This window comes from Aphelocoma coerulescens, chromosome 10 (assembly GCF_041296385.1).
Source record: "Aphelocoma coerulescens isolate FSJ_1873_10779 chromosome 10, UR_Acoe_1.0, whole genome shotgun sequence".
Classification (NCBI taxonomy): Eukaryota; Metazoa; Chordata; class Aves; order Passeriformes; family Corvidae; genus Aphelocoma; species Aphelocoma coerulescens.
This window is the reverse complement of record NC_091024.1, coordinates 7,140,528-7,158,332: the sequence shown is the minus strand read 5'-3', so window position 1 is coordinate 7,158,332 and position 17,805 is coordinate 7,140,528. Positions and strand designations below refer to the sequence as shown.

General features: G+C 46.0%; 1 protein-coding gene across 1 annotated transcript; it reads left to right on the top strand.

Annotated features, from left to right (window-relative positions):
- The first annotated feature begins 358 nt into the window (after positions 1-358).
- FAM174B (family with sequence similarity 174 member B) lies at positions 359-16,886 on the top strand. The gene is made up of 3 exons (XM_069025703.1): positions 359-664; positions 7,743-7,874; positions 13,040-16,886. Exons 1-3 carry the CDS (start codon positions 390-392, stop codon positions 13,041-13,043), a joined length of 411 nt encoding a protein of 136 aa, XP_068881804.1. The 5' UTR covers positions 359-389; the 3' UTR covers positions 13,044-16,886.
- Positions 16,887-17,805: the final 919 nt, after the last annotated feature.

The window sequence follows — 17,805 nt, the reverse complement described above, 5'->3', positions numbered from 1 at the left end:
GGAAGCTGCAGCCCGCGGTGAACTCTGCGCTCCCTCTCCTCTTCTCCAGGCTGAACAACCAAGTGCCCTCAGCTGCTCCTCCTATGGCCCCTCTCGACCCTTCCCCACCATCGCAGCCCCCTTGGATCCTCTCTAATAAGAACTGGTCGTGCTGAGCGAGGGAGCAGCGCCGGCCCCGGCAGCAGCGGGGCCCAAGGCAGCGGCGGAGCCGCGAGAAGCTCCGGGGGCGGAGGCTGCGGAGGCCCCGGCCCCGGCCGTGCCCGGCCGCGGGGCCCCGGCGGCGGCGGCGGGAGGCGGTGCCTCTCGGGGGGGGGGGCGGGGGCCGGGCCGGCCGGCGCTGCCTTCCGGGGCTCGGTGCGGCCGGAGCCGGAGCAGCCGGAGCGGGCAGGATGCGCCCCGCCGCCGCCCCGCTGCCGCTGCTCGCGGCCTCGCTGCTGCTGCCGCTGCTCCTGCCCGCCGCGCCCGCCGCCCGCGGCAGCCTGGAGCCGCCGGCGGGCAACGGCAGCCGCCCGCCCGCCGCGCCGGGCCCGGGCAACCACAGCGGGGCCCGGCTCAGCCCCGTGCCCGGGATGCTCCGCGACCTCTCCGCGCTCAAAGCCGCCGTCATCGGGGCCTGCGCGCTCACGGCCGCGCTCATCGCCTGCCTCCTGCTCCGCGTCTTCAGGTGGGGACCGCCCGTGGCAACCCGGGACCTGGCGGGGCAAGGGGGGGACACCCGCGATGGGGGCACCGGCCGGAGGGACGGAGGGGGGAAGCTCCTCCTGTTCCATTATTATATTATTATATTATTTTATTATTTTATTATTTTATTATTTTATTATTTTATTTTTATATATATAATACGTATCTTATATATATAATCATATATTATATAATAAGAGCGCGACCTGCCCCGCTTTGATGCGTTCAAAGCCCGGCTCCAAGCGTGTGTGGCTGGCCCAGCAGCCCCTGGGGAGCCGTGCGGGGCTGCCGGCCTGGCAGACCCGCGCCTTCCTCCGCTCCTGCAGGAAATCAGGGCAGGAGTTGGGTTCCAAGTGGGATTTTCCAGCGTGGGGTACATCCGCTGCGTGCGTCCACGGTGGGCGCCGGGACTGGAGTGGGCACGGAGCGAAACGCGTGAGACTCCGTCGGAGCATTTGGGGATGCGTGGGGCTGGTGGTGCTGGTGGGTCACTGGGATGGGTGCCCAGGGAGCCATGGGGTGCTTCACCATGGAGACACACAAAGCCCAGCCGGAGATGCAGGCCCAGATGGCGAAGTGTCACAGCTCAGTGTCCGGTTGCTGGGCAGGGGCAGCCGGAAAGAGACGGGAACAGCTGGCGCTCGGCATCGGGAGGAGGCGAAGCCATGGCTCAGGTGACAGAAGCAGTTAAACAAGTGGAGTTGGCAAATTCTTCCTTGTTCTGTCTTCAGGCAGCTCCTTTGTGCATGGCTGAATGCTCTGCTTCTCCTGCTTTGAACTAATTCCATGAAGGAAGGGCAGCGCTCACGATGGTAGTATTCCAAAGTATGGTCTATAAACCGAAATGATCAGGGCTGATACTTTATGAAGAAATTGACATTTAACTGTATTCTACTTAACTGTGTGCAGCAGCTGGCAAAGGCAATGCAAATAAATGTGCTCATAAAGTGAGGTGGTTTGGGAGACCACAATAAAGTATTGAAGAGATTTTTTTTTTTTTTAATCAATATATCTGCTTCACAGCTGTACAATGTTGTCACGGACAAACAGCAGAAATGGTAGAGGTTATATGAGCTAGAATTAGGAAGTCTATAACCAAGGTTTTTCATTCTGAGCTAAGTTTCTACTTCTAGTTCTGTGTCATCTTGGAGAGTTTATTTTCTTTGCCACAGTTTCTCCGGAGTATAAAGCAAGATCTTGTGTCAAGGAGACCTGGCGTAAGGCTGAATATTTGTAGCCAAAGAAGGCAAATGTATAACCTTTAAAGGCCTTCCCTATACCATTATCAGCAAAAACAGGTCCAGGTTAAAGTCACCTTGGGAAAGATGGATTAATTCCCCCGTGCCAAAGTTGTCATTATACAGCTGATCAGAGTTAATGCAGCATTAAAGATATGTTAAAATATGTTAAAACCCTCTGAGATGTCTTGTATATCTTTGGTAGAACCTGCTGGGGAAGTGGAAAATTAACCTATTGGCTTCTGAGTATGTTTCTTTAGCTGACAGAGCACTTGTTTGTAAACAGTTATCCCAGTTGCAGACGAGACAAGAATACCAACAGGTATGTTTGTACAGCATCACACTTGTAGCTGACAACACAGATCAGTGGAGATTCTGTTGCAGAAGAGATAAGGGATTTACTCTCAGTAAATGTAAAGCTTTTCTCCATCAGAATAATAGCTTTGTTCACACTTAGTCAAAAACATTGCTATTTTTTTTTCTGAAGAGTCATGGATTCCTATTAAAGAGATTTTGCTGAAATCCGATCTTTGATTAAACTTTCACTTTGAAATTGTTCTGGGTTGCTGGAAGTAAATTATCCTTTTATATATGGGTTGTAGAGATGAAATAAACCGATGAGTGGCCAGATACTCATCACAGGCATTGGATTAATATTTTATACATTTTTCATATACATCTCATTTTTACATATTTTTCTGTTCACATTATTTTCCTTTTTTGTTTGAGCAGGAATAGATATATTTCTCCAGTTTTCAGCTCAGTTCTTAAGGCAACACTCAGAGATTCCTCTTTGTTCCTTTTTGAAATGTTATGCTCTGAATTCATCTGATGGTTCTTTAGTTCAGAATGTGGTATCACCCAAAGTGGTCTGAATTTCCTTTCTCTTTGTGGCTGCTGGGGTCTATGAAGGCCAGCCAAGACTTTGCTATTTGTCTGCATGTGGCAAGGTCTAATTTGCTATAGTATTTATTTATTTATTCTTTTTTGCAAGCTTGGTTCTGGGTTTGCTTTCTTTCCTGTACCCGCAGGCTCTGCATGCCCCCAACCCAAAACCATTTCCACAACAAACCAAATTCCATGTTATTCTCAATCAAATAGTTGGGTAGTTTGCATTACTAAGAAACCCAGTGTCTTGCAACAGATTGTGTGTGGCTGAACTCACTCTTTGATCTGTGTTTTGGATTTTGCCTTTTTACCTCAGTGTTCTGCCCTGTTTCTCTCTCCTGGTGCAGCTCGGTTCATTCCATTGCAGTGCAATTCTTGGGATCAGCTCATAGGAAACACAATTTTTCAGATGTGGCCAACTGTGCTGGTAGACCATGTGGCTTCTAGGGAAACCTGAGAAGTTGCTTTTGTTCCAGTGGGCCAGCTGAGAGCAACCCAAAGCTTTAGTTGCAGAAAAGTCTGCTCTATAAGTGTGTGCTTCATGTCTTGACCTGCCCTTGAACAAACAGAATCCAGGCTGGAAAAGCTGCTGTATATCTAGATTTTTAGAGAAGCTACCTGCTTATTTTGCATCTCATTGCTTTGTTATTTTGCCACTTGTTCAATTTTGATTTCTTCCTCAAATACCATTTTAAGCTTAGTTTTCCAGTAATAGCAAAACTGGTATAAATGACTTGAGATTGAGGAGAGAGGTTCAAGCATATGATCGTGGGATACAAGACCCTTTGTTCTGTGAGCTGAACAATTGCTTCGGGCCATCCAAGGCTTAACCCCAGAGAGTTTTACTGATTTAAAATTAATTGTGTTATAACCAGTTAGAGTACTCCAGCAAAGACAAGACTTCTGCCAGCAACAGCAAAGAAGAACTCAGATTAAATGACATTAAATGGAGAGGAAAAAAAAGAAAACAAAATCAACCAAACATCCAACCCCAAAACATATATTTGTGACCTATGTTGAAAGCCATGGGCAGGCAGCAGCATTGATTGTGGAATCGTAGAATCACAGTTGGGGCTGGAAGGGGCCTCAAAGACCACCTCATTTCAACCCCCCTGCATGGGTGGGGACATCTTCCACTAGACCAGATTGCTCCAAGCCCCATCCCACCTGGCCTGGAACGCTTCCAGGGATAGCACAGCCACAGATTTTCTTGGCAACCTGTGCGAGGACCTCACCACCACCCTCACAGTGAAGAATATCTTCCTAATACCTAATTCAAACCTGCTGTCTTTTAGTTGGAAGCCATTCCTCCTTGTCCTGTCACTACATGCCCCATCTCCAGAAAGCACATGAGGACTTGGCTAAGTGCTTCAACTTTGCTGTATTCAGCACCATCCAGAGAGCCCAGAGAGATCAACAGTAATGAGATATTGCTGATCTAATTCATCAGCTGGTAGGAAGCCTGGAGTTTCCTGAGGTTTATAGTTCATTTTTTTTTTTTTTAACTGCTAAGTGAGTCCATTAACAGGAAATAAACAGGTCCTAATTCCATTCCAGATATAACATTGCTGCAGTTCTAGGAGGGACTGGATTAATCAGACTTCCAATAAGCACCCTACTTAGAAGGGATAAGGGGTTTTTTGAGGTTTGGGGTTTTTTTTCCAGGGGATGGTCCCCTCCTTCTACATCTCTTAGCAGGAGGTAAGAAATGCAGAGACCTTTCTCTCTGGGTCAGGAAAAGAATAATCTTTGAATGTCAGGGTTGTGGACTAAAATAGATTAGAGGCGTAAATAATACAATGAACCAGTGAGTTGATTCGAGCACTTACCCCACCACATGATGCTTCAGAGAGGAGGATGAAGTGCTGCATATGACTGGTGCTTGATCAAAATAGCCCCTGGTCAAAGTACAGACACAAAGTCAGCGTTCTGTCTCTGTGTGTTGTCTTTCCCTGCAGTCTGGAGAGGGATGCACGTCTGATTTCGGATAGACCAGGCAGACCCTGCTGTGGTGTGTGGTGCCTCAGCACTGGGTCTGCAGTCAAAGGTTAATATCCCTGTTTCCATTTAATTTGGGTTTTCTTACCTCCTCAGAATTCTGGGCAAGAGCTGTAGCACTCCCTCCTAATTACAGGGGGCGGCTGAATCACCAGGAGCAACAGGATTTTTTAAAGTAGAAGATGGTTTTCTCTGCTAAACTCCCCAGAACCACTTCTACCCTGGCTAAACCACTTGGGGAGTGCATTGTCATTGTGCTAGGGCCACACTCTGACCACAGCTTCCAGCATGTTTCTTGTTTGCTTTTAAAAACCCCCCACAGAATGGATGTGTCTGGAAAGGAGATGGTCTGTTTGCCCGTGAGGTCTCGTGTGTCCTGATCCTGTCCAGGAGGTCTCCAAAGTTCATGAAACATTTGTATTCTGTAGTTCCTGCCCTGTGCTGCTCTGCTGACTCTGTTGCCTGGTCCCACCTGCTGAATAAAATGGTTTTTAATTTTTGTGCTGTTGTTGCTGATGGTTACAGGGATCCCACTGAGGTTTGGGAGTTTTAATGTGAAACAGTTTCCTGACAGGCAGCCTTATTCTGTGTGCATGTAGGGAAACTCCCAAGGCTTTCCTGCAAAGTTAGCTCAGGTAATTCTTCTGGTATTTATGAAGCCTGGGGGAGTTGTTCAAATGAGCAAATGAGAAAACGGACAGCTGGAAAGCAGATTAATGACAAATTAGCTAGATAATCTGGGGTGGAATGGATTGAGAAAGAGGTGGCAAGGAAAGACCTTTTTGCCTTATCAATGGCAAACAACTGGTTGTAGCAGCTTAGCCAAAAACCAGCAGCAAAATGAGCTTTCTCCCTATCCTGGATGAGCACCCTCATTAAGTGAGGTTGTGGGGATTAATAGGTCACTGTACAGTGAGTTCTGCTCCAGGTCCTCTTGAAAATGTAGCCCAAATAGACTGATTAATGGCTGGAGGCAAAAGGATTCTAGTTTCCCCTTTCTAAAAATATCTGTTCTTCAGTAATTTCTTCAACCATTTCCTTATTAACTGTTTTAAGATGAAGTCTGTGGAATAAGTTATGTTTTCTAATGGAGGAAATGAGGGAGGATGGGTCTCAGTAAAGTGGGCCTGATACTTGGGTAGGATCTTAAGTGGAATCCATGGAACCCCCCTGTAGCCTGTATGGGAGTGCAAAGTGGTAAAGCTGTGCTTGGTTAATTCTGACAGGTTAGTCTTGGTCTATATTTAGGCTTCCCAGCATGAGTAAATATTTCTTGTAAAAACAATGCATTACTTGCAAGAGGAGACCTCCCTGCATAACTTTGCTGCTAGGCTTTAGCAGGGAAGCAGAGTAACAGAGAAGTGGTTTCAAAAGGATTTTCAAGTGTTCGGGTTAAGAGTCCTGCTGCACTGGATATAAAATTGCTTGTTTCAACAGAACAAACCACCCTGTGCTCTGCGTGACACAGCAGCACAGATCGCTCTAAAGATTAGACCAGGAGGTGACTTTCTCCTCACTCCTGATGTAACCTCAGCCTTCAGAACAGGGAGGAGATGCAAACTGCTTCATCCCAAGGGCTGGGACCTGTTTGCTCAGCCTTGGACTGCTGCCCAAAAGCAGTGCTTGGCAGAGGTACTGAGATTTCCACATCAGAGCTCATCACTGATTTAAATTTCCTTAACTTGAAGCTTGGAAGGGACCATTGTGGTAGAGATGCACACTCAGGGCTGGAGTCCCAATGTCTCTGCAATGCTCACACCCCAGTTCCTGTGGCTGTGTAACTCTTTTAAAGACATCTTGAGGCAAAATTTGTGCTTTTGAATCCAGCACAGCTCGCATGACGTGCCAGGGCAAGGCTTCTTGTTGGTGAAAGTACACTCGTGACGTGCTGACTGCTCAGAGCACTAGCTGTGATTACCAGAAATTAGGGCTGCTTGCTTGTGCCTGCACTAACTCCCTTCTCATGCTTGGCAGGTGCGAGTTTTATTTTATAAAAGGCGAAGGGGAAAATTCTGCATTTTGTTAACCAAAACCACCCACTTTTCTCCCCGAAGGCTGGCTGGGTACACATCAACACCTTCTTGAATGTATAATCACAAAAATGCATTCATGCATGAGCAGTGTGACCTTCCTAGTCTGCATGAAAGCAGTAGGTGAAATTAAAAAAAAGGACCCATGCAGTTCAAGCTAGAGGCAGAGAATAAGTTGAAAAGCCACACACCAAGTGTTTGTTAATTGAAAGTAAGTGTTAGAAAATAGATCTCCCAAAACCGTGGGATGTGCAGGTGTGTGAGCATCTCCATTTCCAAAGGAAGGTGAGGCTGGTGTCTGTGGGAGGAGGGGTGGTAGGTACAGTTAGCTTTGAATGATGGCTGATTATTTTTCATAGCACCTACACAGCATGGAGCCTGAAACTGCTCAGATGAGACTCAAGGTTGTTGCTGTGGGAATCCTGAGCTTGGCCTGACTGCAAGGAAAGAGAGCAGGCTGTTTGTATCCAGACATCATCACCTCCTTGCTCCTAATCCTGCCTAGAACATTCCCGTGGCTCAGCAGGGCTTAACCTGTGCTTTCTCATCTGAACATGTTCACTAAACCAGTGGCTGCTTCAGCTGATTAAGCCCATGTCTCACTTATTGAGTGTGGCAGCAGGAGGATGTGGTGGCTGCAGCGTTCGTGTGCCTGCCCTGGGTGCCAGAGCATCTCACGTTTGTCAGCAGTGGAAAGACTGACGTTGATCTGGATTGCAGCTGACGAGAAACTGCTCCACAGACAGGCACAAACAGTGGCCTTGGAAAGGCAGCAGGAGGGGACGGAGGCTGGTTCTGCATTGTTCCTCTTGGGGGGGTCTGAATCAGAGTCAGAGCTGGTGGGAACAGCTCCAGCCTCTCCAAGGAATACTGTATAAAGACAGTCTTTCCCACCTCTGTGTTTCAGGTCTGGCAAGAGGATTAAGAAGACCAGGAAGTACGACATAATCACCACCCCGGCCGAGCGGGTAGAAATGGCTCCTCTGAACGAAGAAGACGACGAGGACGAAGATTCAACAGTGTTTGATGTGAAATACAGGTACTGCTGCCATCCATCCAGTTAGACTTGCTCACTGAGCTCTTGTTCATCGAGACAGCTCCTTTATTTCTCTGCTGGGCTAACTTGGCAGGGATGAGGCAGTCACAGTCTCCCTCTTTGCCCCAAGCGTTATCCCTTTCCTTTGCAGCCCCTTGGCCTGTTCTCAGCACGCACAGCTCTGTCCTCCCCTGCTCCTGCAATAACCCTGTCACTGCCCCCAGGCTGTCTGCCCTCCTCTTTCCCCTGCAGAGCAGCACAACGGGATACACGTGTCCCAAATAGCTGACAGGGTTTGACGGACTGAACTTCCCCTCTCGGGCAGCTGCTGGCAGTTGTTCTGTGTGCTCGCAGTGGATGGAGGGCTGTGGATCAAGGGTCGTGGATCCAGGGCTGCTTTCCCAGGCACTGCCGTTGCTATGAGCCTGGGAGAGAAAGGAGAATGAATCTGCTCAAGATTTGTACCAGTGTGCTCCTGTGTTGGTCTGTGACACAGAGAGGACTGTGGGCCCTCACTGATGCTGTTAGCAGTTATCCCTTAGCAACGAACTTTCCTTAAATATGTTTGTCTTTTTGAGATGGAAGTGGTGTGACAACCCAAAACTTCGGGTGCCTATTCTTGGCCTGAAGATTTATGGCAACAATTCAGCACACAGAGATGCTGCTTGTTGATTTATGGCATCAGGGTATCTGCATCTCTTATTTTTATTTGCATCAAGCCATCCACACTATTCGAGTTGTGTTCTCATCCAAGCAAGGCCTACTCTAAAATCTGTCCTACTTTGGCTGAAATAAGCTCTCCTAATTATAAAAATGCAGATCTTGACAACTTTTAACTGGGGATTTTACAGACTTTACTCACATTGCCCATCTCCTAGCTTTGGAAAAGGGGGAACACCACATCTGCTCTGAGCACATGCGTGCCAACCTCTGAACTACACACCGTATGCTCCATTGGTTGTTTCCAAAATCACTGCATTAGTTCTCTGTGAAAATCAGGAAATAGTTGGGAGCCATGAAACAATGAAGGGTGAGTCAAGCCTTTATGTGTAAACAATTAGTTCTTGATTTAGAAGACTCATATCAGTCCTTACCTGACTTTTGCTGTTCCCTGTAGCTGCCCTGTGTTTGCTCTAATAATTTCGGCTTGTGCAGTTTGTACCTTGTAATCGAGCTTTGTTAAACCCAGAGTGCAGAGATCTGAGTCACCATGACCTGTTTAAATAGCCAACATCTATCTCCCACCCTTTTCCTTTTAACTCCTACTTTCTCTGTGAACTTTTGGAAATGGGATCAGAGGGTTTTTTTCCCCCAAGAGTGAGAACAGAAGAATCTCAATCATGGCAGTGCTTCAGGACAAGATGTCTAATAGTAAAATACTGGATGAACAAAGAGAGCTTTGTGGAAACCATTTGTCTCTTGAGAGCTGTGTTCGTGTTATCTGACATTGCTTCCCTGGAGCAGGCACTCTGCCGCTCTCACTGAAGGTATCGGCTCTTCCTGGGTCCCTGTTCTTGGCCACCCAGTCCTCTTTTCAGCTGTGGGAATTCCTCCTTTCTGCCACAGTGCAACAGCTATTAAATTCCACATTTTCTGCAGTCCTTGCTGTTTCAGGCATACTTTTGTTTAGCTCAAACAGAGCTACTCACTTTAGAGGGGGAGATCATCTTACAGACAGCTCTTCAGCAGTGCTGATTTTGGGAAAGCTTCTTTGGGGATACATTTGCTGTAAAAGGTGTCAAGCTCTCTGTTTTTTTGTGCAGCTTGGAGAGTATATCCCAAACAGTTCACAAATCCTGTCTACAGTAAAGAGACTTCTTTGCAAATTTGTTTTTGAGTTTGTCGCTGAGTTTGACTATTGATAATTCCATTAAACTAATCAGGAGGTTCTTCGAAGGTGCTTGTGTTCAGATGGGAAGAGAGGGATAGAGCTGCAGAAAGGGCAGCTCAGACTTGCCCACAGTGAGTCAGGGAACAAACTTTTAACAGGTCTTCTGTTGGGGTGCCTGCCCCAGTCCTCCCCTACCCCCAAACTGGCATTCATGGTGTGGGAGGCTCTGGGCTGGTTTGTTTGAGATCCCCTCCCACTGCTGAAAGACCTGTACTGGCACTTGCATCTGTGTTTGGGGGAGTAATTGAGATTCTGTGGTCTCTCCCTGTGTAATGCAAATAGCTCTCTAATTAAAAGGCAGTTGGTGTGGAGCAGCAACAGGGGAGAAGCCACATTTACCTCTCCAATTGTTCTTGTGCAGTTAATTTTCTTTCCTTTAGTGCTTTGTCCTTGTGCAGATTTGTTTCCAGTCTTACATGAGGCATCAAAGAACAGCAGACAGTGTAAATTGGGCTGTTGGGTGAAGGTTGTTGCTGTTTTTTCCTTTTTTCTTTTTTTCAGGAGGCTTTAAGGTTTTAGGCTCCCAGTAGATCCTCCCCTCCCCACCCAGATTCCTTTGGGCAGTGGAGCAACAAGAAATAACCACCTTCCTCCAGTAAGGCAGACTAATGAGACCACTTCAAAATCTTACCCAAACACAGCCCTTTCTGTGCATATAAAAGCCACCCTCTGCTGCCTCTGTCGAATGTGTGCTGGATCAGATCCCCTCTTTGCAACCTCATTCCAGCAGCAGGGAAGCAGCTCTGTCAATGGCCTCTCTAATCCTGCAGGCACAATTTCTGTGTGGCAAGAGGGGGAAAGTATAAATCAAAGATTGTCGCAGAGTAAAGGTGCCAGATCACTTGGACATTGACACCTCCTTAAAAAGCTTCATGGAAACCACTGTTTTAATATGTATGTTTCTGTATGTATTTGCTCTGGTATTGAGAGAGGCATTTGGATAAAAAGTTGAGGAATTGTTCTGAAATTATTATAGAGCTACACAAAGAAAGCAAACTGAGCAATGGAAAGAGTGTTTGTTTCTTGATAACCAATTCAATCTGTGCTGGAGGCCGAAAAGCATCCTTGTCCAGTTGATTCCTGAACCATATGAACTGTATTGGTCATAATTTCCCAGATGTCAGATGTTTTTTCAAGTTTTATGATGGGATTTGCTGCACATCTTCAAAAATGAGTTAGTGGAAAGCTAAATCCCATCCTCCAAATGTGCTCTTTCTCATCCCATAAATAGATCTTGATTTGAAGATTTCCCTCTCCTCTTTGCTCCTTCAGAACTTTCTTTCAAGAAGGCAAGGGGAATTTGCACGGGTTCTGTGATCTCCGTGATGGAGCTAAGCCTTTGATTCATCATTTGGCACTGAGTGATCCTCGAGTAGAGAGCAGTGAAGTAAAAGAGGTTACAGGCAAATGTCCCCAACAAACTGGTGGCCATCCGCCACCACAGAACACTCTGCTTGTTTTGTGTAATAAGAGAAAAGAGATTAAAACAGCTGCAAAGAGAACCAGTTTCTGAAAAGGTAAATAAAATTGTTAGCTTGTTAAGCTTATTAACTCTGGTGTAGCTCATTGGGGGATTTCTTGTCAGCTTCAATAGGAAACCGAAAACAAGTTCTGAATAAATTCTGTGGCACCTTGTACATGAAAGGCTTTGAAAGCGCTTCAGTAATCTGGGATATCAGCAGTGACTCCTCTCCCTGCTTGGAGGCAGCAAGTTCTGCTTTTGCTTCGCTTGCTGAGCCCAGCTGGGGGAATTTCACAACTGTCCAGGGCGATATGTGCCATGTGACAGCCCAGAGCTGGAGAAGGAGCTTGGAATTTAAATGCTAGTCCTGATGTCAGGCTCCTAAATAAATACTGATAGAAAGTTTTTCTTGGGGCAGATTGAAGCCTCTGTCCTTCCTGTCGGCTGAGTAAAATTCCTCAGTTTGTTTTCCCTATGGATTGTCATTTTTCCCTCTAACAGCAGCAGCAGCAGAACGCAGAAACAGTTTAGGAATGCATCTTCCAAAGTGCTCTTGAAAGGAGAAAGATTTATGTGTAAGGAGCAGTGGCAAACTGGGGGAAGAGGACAGGAATATTTATTCAACCATCGTGGGTCTAAAGGGCTTTTGAGAGCTTGCAGGGTGTTTTAGAGGAAAGATGCACCACACATAAGGGCTGGATTCTGGATTCATCCCTTTTTCAGGCACTGATAGCATTGAATTGGATAGAGACATCTTCAGCACAGTTGCAGGGTTCAGCCTTTGATGTACTTGAGTCTTGGGAGTCTCTGTAAAATACGGGTTACACTGTTGGTGTCTTCTCTAGGACTACATCCTTTCCAGATCCTGACTGCCTGTGCAGCTCTGAATGGAGCATGGAATTGTTCCGTTTGTTACTGCGAGGTGTTCACTCTCAAGGGAGCAGGTCTAATGGATTTTTTTTCCAGTGAAAGCTGCAGGCAATTCTGGATGATGCCAGGTGAATTGTACTGGGGTTTATAGCAGCTTATTTTTTTTTCCCCAGCAGGCAGCAGTGACAAGTTGTGTGTAAATGGAGGGGTATCATTTATCCTCATCTGAAGGGGGTGCAAATCACCAACACAGGCAGCAGCTCACTATAAATACAACAAATTGCCAAAGCTTTGGTGCTGCTGTTAAGGATTTCCCAGAGGTTCACAGCAGGGGAAAAAAAGAGATAGTCAAAAAGCAATTTTTGCTGGGTTTTGAAGGCCAGTTCGTCCCTGATGCTGCTGTAACAGCTGTTGCAGAGCACACCCTGTTCTGCTGCTCTGCAGTTCTACCAGAGGGCTCTTGCCTCCTTCCTGGAGTGTAGTAAGTTCCTATTAAGATTGTTTTTTAACCCTGAAGCAGTTAAGGCAGTAGGGTGTCAGGAGGAGCATCCATGGCAAGGAGGATGGTCCACGTGTGTTGATGGGTAAGGGGTGAAAAAGCTGTGAGGTCCAGAATGGGTTCCATGTGCCTCCCTGTGCACATTCCCTTCTCTGCTCTGCACAGTGACTGGCAACAGGATCTTCCAGCATCTGGGCTTTGTCTCATCTAACTCTGCTTTTGTCTTCCCTTGGTATCTCTTCTCCTGGCATGGCACTAACATCCCATCGGTGCCACCAGATACATGAACTGCTGGAGGGGACTGGTGGCAATCCCAGTGAGTGATGCTGCCTTTTCCTCTGTGGCCATTGGGATTTTTTTTTTCCACTTTGCACATGGATTCTCATCTCTGCCTGTGAGCTCTTTAATTGCAAATCTCCAGCTGTACTAATTCTTCTGCTTTCCAGGTAAAGCAGCTCCGTGGAGCGTCGGTGCCCTGCGAGATGTCATTCTGCTGTCGAGGGACCTGCTGAACCCATAACTGTGAAAGGGAGGCTTTCATCTCTGCAGCATTACAACCAAACCAAGCCTCACCTCCTCGAGGTGCTGTTTGTACATCAGGCTGTGGATCTTCTGACTAAAACAGCACCATTTGGTTCCCTGGTGTCCCGACTCCTGCATTGGAATGGCCAAAGTTCGTCGTTGCAAACTCGGCTCTCTTGCTTTAGGAGGGCTGTAGTGTCACCAAAGCATGACAAGGTGCAGCTCCTATAAGTTTTGCAGAAGGAGGAAGACAAGGAGAATTAAACTGAGCTGCCCCAAGGACTTATTTTCTGAAATCCTAATTCAACACTTCAGTCACTGTTAAACTTTGGTCATTGTTAAACAGATCATGCGTTTAAAAAAAAAAATCAAGAAGTATTTTTGGGCCTTACAGAGGTGACTTAGGACTTTTAAGATGGTAAAAATGTAAGCCATGTTGAAATGCCACACTACGTTTGGTGTAGGGTTTTGGGTGGGAAGGGGTTGGGATGTTGACTCATGTAGGAAATTTTCTTGACTTGCTACTGATTTTTTTTTTTAACAACAATTGCACTAAGTTTTCACTATGACACTCTCATTGTCCCAAGGAGCTCTGATCAGACCAACTTCAGTAAGTGAGACCACAGGGAAATAGGAAGAATCAGGCATGCTCTAAACTACAACAATCTTGGATTAAAGAAGATATATTTTTGTAATTTTCTGCCCTTCCACTGGGAGTAAAACCAGTGTTTTGTACTGTCCTGTGCTGACTGTAACTTGTCTACAATTCATCTATATTACCTTTTTCTAAGCAAAGTAAGTCCTCATGTGGAATGATTGGATTGCAGAGAGAACATGTCTTATTTTTCATGGAAGCTTCATGTAAGTGATCTTATTCTCTGTCAAACTGGAAATTTTCCCTTACTACCTGCTTGACAAAGCTCATTTAACCCAAGGACACATTTTTACCCGTTGCTCCCTGCTGTGCTTTGTGCTGCAGAGGTCAGAGCTGTGGGATGACAACTGTGGGAATTAGATTGCTGCATCTGGAAAGGTCGGGTTTGGGAGACCACAGGCATCCAGGCAGCCGGGCCAGCGGTGGAAAGGGCAAACCTAACTGGGTTAGTTTCTCTACTTTGTGGTTTTCCTTTAGAGTAACCACAGATGAAGTTCAGACGTTACTGTTTACTGCCCTCCTTAACACCTTCTATTTTGGGTTTTTAAGCTGGCTGGAACCTTGCTTTTCTTGGGGAACACATATTTTCCAATTGTTTTAGGATTGTCCCACTGTTTGCTTGACCCTCTCCCAGCCTTGCAATTGCAGTCCCTCAAGGAGACTGCAGTTTCTGGCAAAGCACCAGCCTTGCAGCAGGCTGCCACTTTTGGGATTTTTATCTTTTTTTTCTAAAGCCCTGTTGAGATTTGAGGTTTGTTGAGAAAACCAAACTGCTTTGTCATGATGTCATGACCTGCGCCAGTTCTGTGTGGTTCCCCTTGGCCCTTCAGTCAGCAAAAGGAGGTGAAGGGGAATTTCTTTCCTTTCCAGCAGCCTTGTGCATTCATCCCAGCAGCTGCCATACCACAGCTTGCTTTCCCTAGCCGTGACTCAGCAAAGGCTTTGCAGACAGCCAGCTCAGCCTGCATGGAAAAATCCCAAAGCAGACTGTTGTGTTTAATATTAGTCATCAAGGCAATATAAAGTGCTCTGTTATTTTCATTCATGGAATAGTTTGAGTCATTCTGTACCACTGTTACCAAGCAATATTTGACATGTCAGCTGCGAGGTGAGGATGGGCTGGGCAGGTTGTTCTGGCTGGTAGGAACCAGAGCAGAGAGTGGAACAGTGCTGCAGGTTGAGGTAAGGTCTGGAGCTCTCTCCCTGCCTCGGTAAAGCAGGTTTCAGACTCTAGGCTGGATGCTTCAGAAGGAAATACTGAGTTTCTTCAGGGCTGCAAGACTTTGAAGGCTGGGAATTGAACTTCTTGGGCAGACCAAGCCCTTTTGAAGTCAGAGAAGTGGTGATGCTGAGAGGAGAGAGGGAGGTTAAAAGCTTCTGTTGGTGTTTGTGGAAGGAGGGGACAGGGTGAGGTGGCTGCCCTGTCTGTGCAGGCACCATGGCAACTTATTCATGTCCACTGTCCTGCCATGCTCATTAAACTGAGCATCAGGCACTCTCAGAGTGGGGGACAGGGAATGAAACCATCTCTTTGCACAAAAGAAAGGCAAGACCAAGTTATGTAGGAGACAGATGAGAAGAAAAGATGCATGAAGGGCACTTCTCCCTTCTGAGGGCAAGTCAGTTCTTGAAATCAGTTTTTCCTGCACTTTCAGGTTACTTGTTGAGTTAGGCTGGCAAAGGCCTTCTGCTCCCCTTGCTTGTAGCTAAAAAAAATAAAAAATAAAAAAAATCCCACTGTTTTCACAACATGGCCAAATCTCAGTGGTGGACAGGGACCAGGTATTTAAGATGTTGAAGATGGAGGTGTTCAACGGCAGCTGGGATTTCCTGGCTCCTCGGGGAAGTCCCAAACTGTGTGCCATAAGCTAAAAAGTGCTTATAGGAAAACAGCAGCTGCTTGGTGGAAATAAAGGGTCAACCTGACCAGTTGCTCGTGGTCATGAAAATAATTGGAATGCTTTTTCTGATACTCAGTTGCTGTTGCAAATGTGAGGCAATGTTTACCTCTACAAAACTTGCTGTATGTGATTTAAAGTGTCTGGTTAAATATTCTATAGCTATATTTAGTTAAGATTTTAAGAGCACTTGATGTGACTCATCTAATAGTATATATATATGAATATTTTTTTAATAGTAGAAATCAGTTTAAAACATAGTTTTAATAATTTGAACTGTTTGGTTCAGGTAGTTGAAGGAGTTCGTCAGAGAAGAAATAGCCATTAACCACTACATGAGTTTTTTACCTTAATGTTCTGTGTATCTCACACTGCAGATTTAATCTGATTGTGACTGTAACATGTCTTAGTCTCTGCTGCTATTTTGTGTTGCATAGTCAAACTTGCTTTGTTCAAGAGCATTTTTAAAGGCATATTTTTTGTTACAGAAAATGAAAACAGAAATGTTATTACAGCTGTCTGCCTGTAGCTCACTTACTGCTTACAGAATCCACCGACTCCTGGCTGAGGCAAACAGAGTGTGTGAGTCAGAGGCTTTTTCCTTTGTGCATGTGGAGGGAAAACCCTGCACTGAATTGTAGCTGCTTTGCTCCAGGCACAGCCCTGTCACCAGAGATTACACTTGAGAAGCCAGAAGTCAGTGTGCCATGCTTACCTGCAGAACTAAGTAGACAGATAGCTTTGTATTTGCATTTTCCCCCCTTCTGTTCCCTGGAAGTTGCAGAGATGACTGCAAAAACTTGTTTAGCACACTGACTTTGTAATCCCCTAGTGTTTATCTTAAGGCCAAATTTACGTGTAGGAGTCTACAGGCACTAATGAAGCTTGAACACATAGACACTAATTAACTCAAACACTTTGTTTAGAACTGTTCCCTCTAATTCCATGTACATGGTATAATCTCTGCAGGGTGGTAGGCTGTGGTTTTTGTTAAAGATTTTTCCTTGTTAGAAGAGTTTCTGCTGCTGCAGTTTGTGTGTCAGGAGGTATCAGGACCATGTGTTCAGTTTTGTGCAATTGCTTTTAAGTTGTTTTTTTTTAATAAAAGAATTTGTCATTGTGACCAAAGCTTCTTTTTAAGAAAAAATTGGTTGCATTTGAATGGACTTCATGTGTTTCAGTAGAAACTGCCATCATTAAACATGTTCTTGAAATCCCTGTGCTGTGTGTTACGTTTATGGCAGCAAGGGGAAAGGGGTGTTGCTTTTTGGAGTGAGGTGCATGTGAGAGCACCTGTGTGATTCATTTTAGCAGTTCTCAGAGGACTGTTTTCCTCCTGGTTATGGAGAGCAGATGCTCCTGGGCTCTGGAGCAGCTACAGGACAGACTGGTCCAGCACCCTGTGCAGAGATTAGCTCTGCCTCTCTCCTCTGCCACATACCACGATTCCTCTGCCTTGATGTCTTCATCTCTTCAGGAACAGTCTAAGAGTAATTCAGTGCTGCAGACAAGAGGCAGCTGCTGTTCCATCTCTGCCTTTTAAATTATGTCCTGCCAGTAAAGTAAACCTCAATCTAATTCAAAATACCCAACAAAATGCTGTCAGCCTTGAGCCAGCTGTTGAGCAGCAAAGCCGGTTTGTGTAGGAAGGCATAAGACCCTTCAAGGTGAGCCCCAGCCTAATGCTGGCTAAGCAGGACAGGCTGCTCTTAGCACAGGCTGCAGGAGTGAGGATGGCACAGAACAAAAGGCAGAGGCTGCAATCGCTGGGGTACTTACCTTTCTGATGAGGTCTCAAGTGGAAGATGAGCAAATGACCAAAAATCTGGGGGGAATTATTATCTAAGTAAGAGCTGAAGAGCTGAGTTTGATGAAGGTGATTGCAGCTGAGGCTGTGTGAGGCAAGGACAAGACTCAGCTTTAACCCTTTCTGAATTTTGACATGGGGAAGCCCAAAGCTGCAACAAAGGTTTTCTCAGGCAAGTCTTCATAATTTTTTTTTTTCTAAATGGATCCCATTAAAGGGTTATTTCTGCAGTATCTAGAAGAGTTCTGCATGGGCCACCGTACAACACAGCTTCCCCTCTCCCGTGGGTGGCTGTTACCACCCTCGTACAAGCTGCTGCTCTTATTAGTG

What these genes read in the sequence shown, in the direction of transcription:
- FAM174B (XM_069025703.1), top strand. Translation starts at nt 390, where the DNA reads ATGCGCCCCGCCGCCGCCCCGCTGCCGCTGCTCGCGGCCTCGCTGCTG. An exon ending in CTCCTGCTCCGCGTCTTCAG is followed by an intron (nt 665 to 7,742) that starts GTGGGGACCGCC and finishes TCTGTGTTTCAG; the next exon opens with GTCTGGCAAGAGGATTAAGA.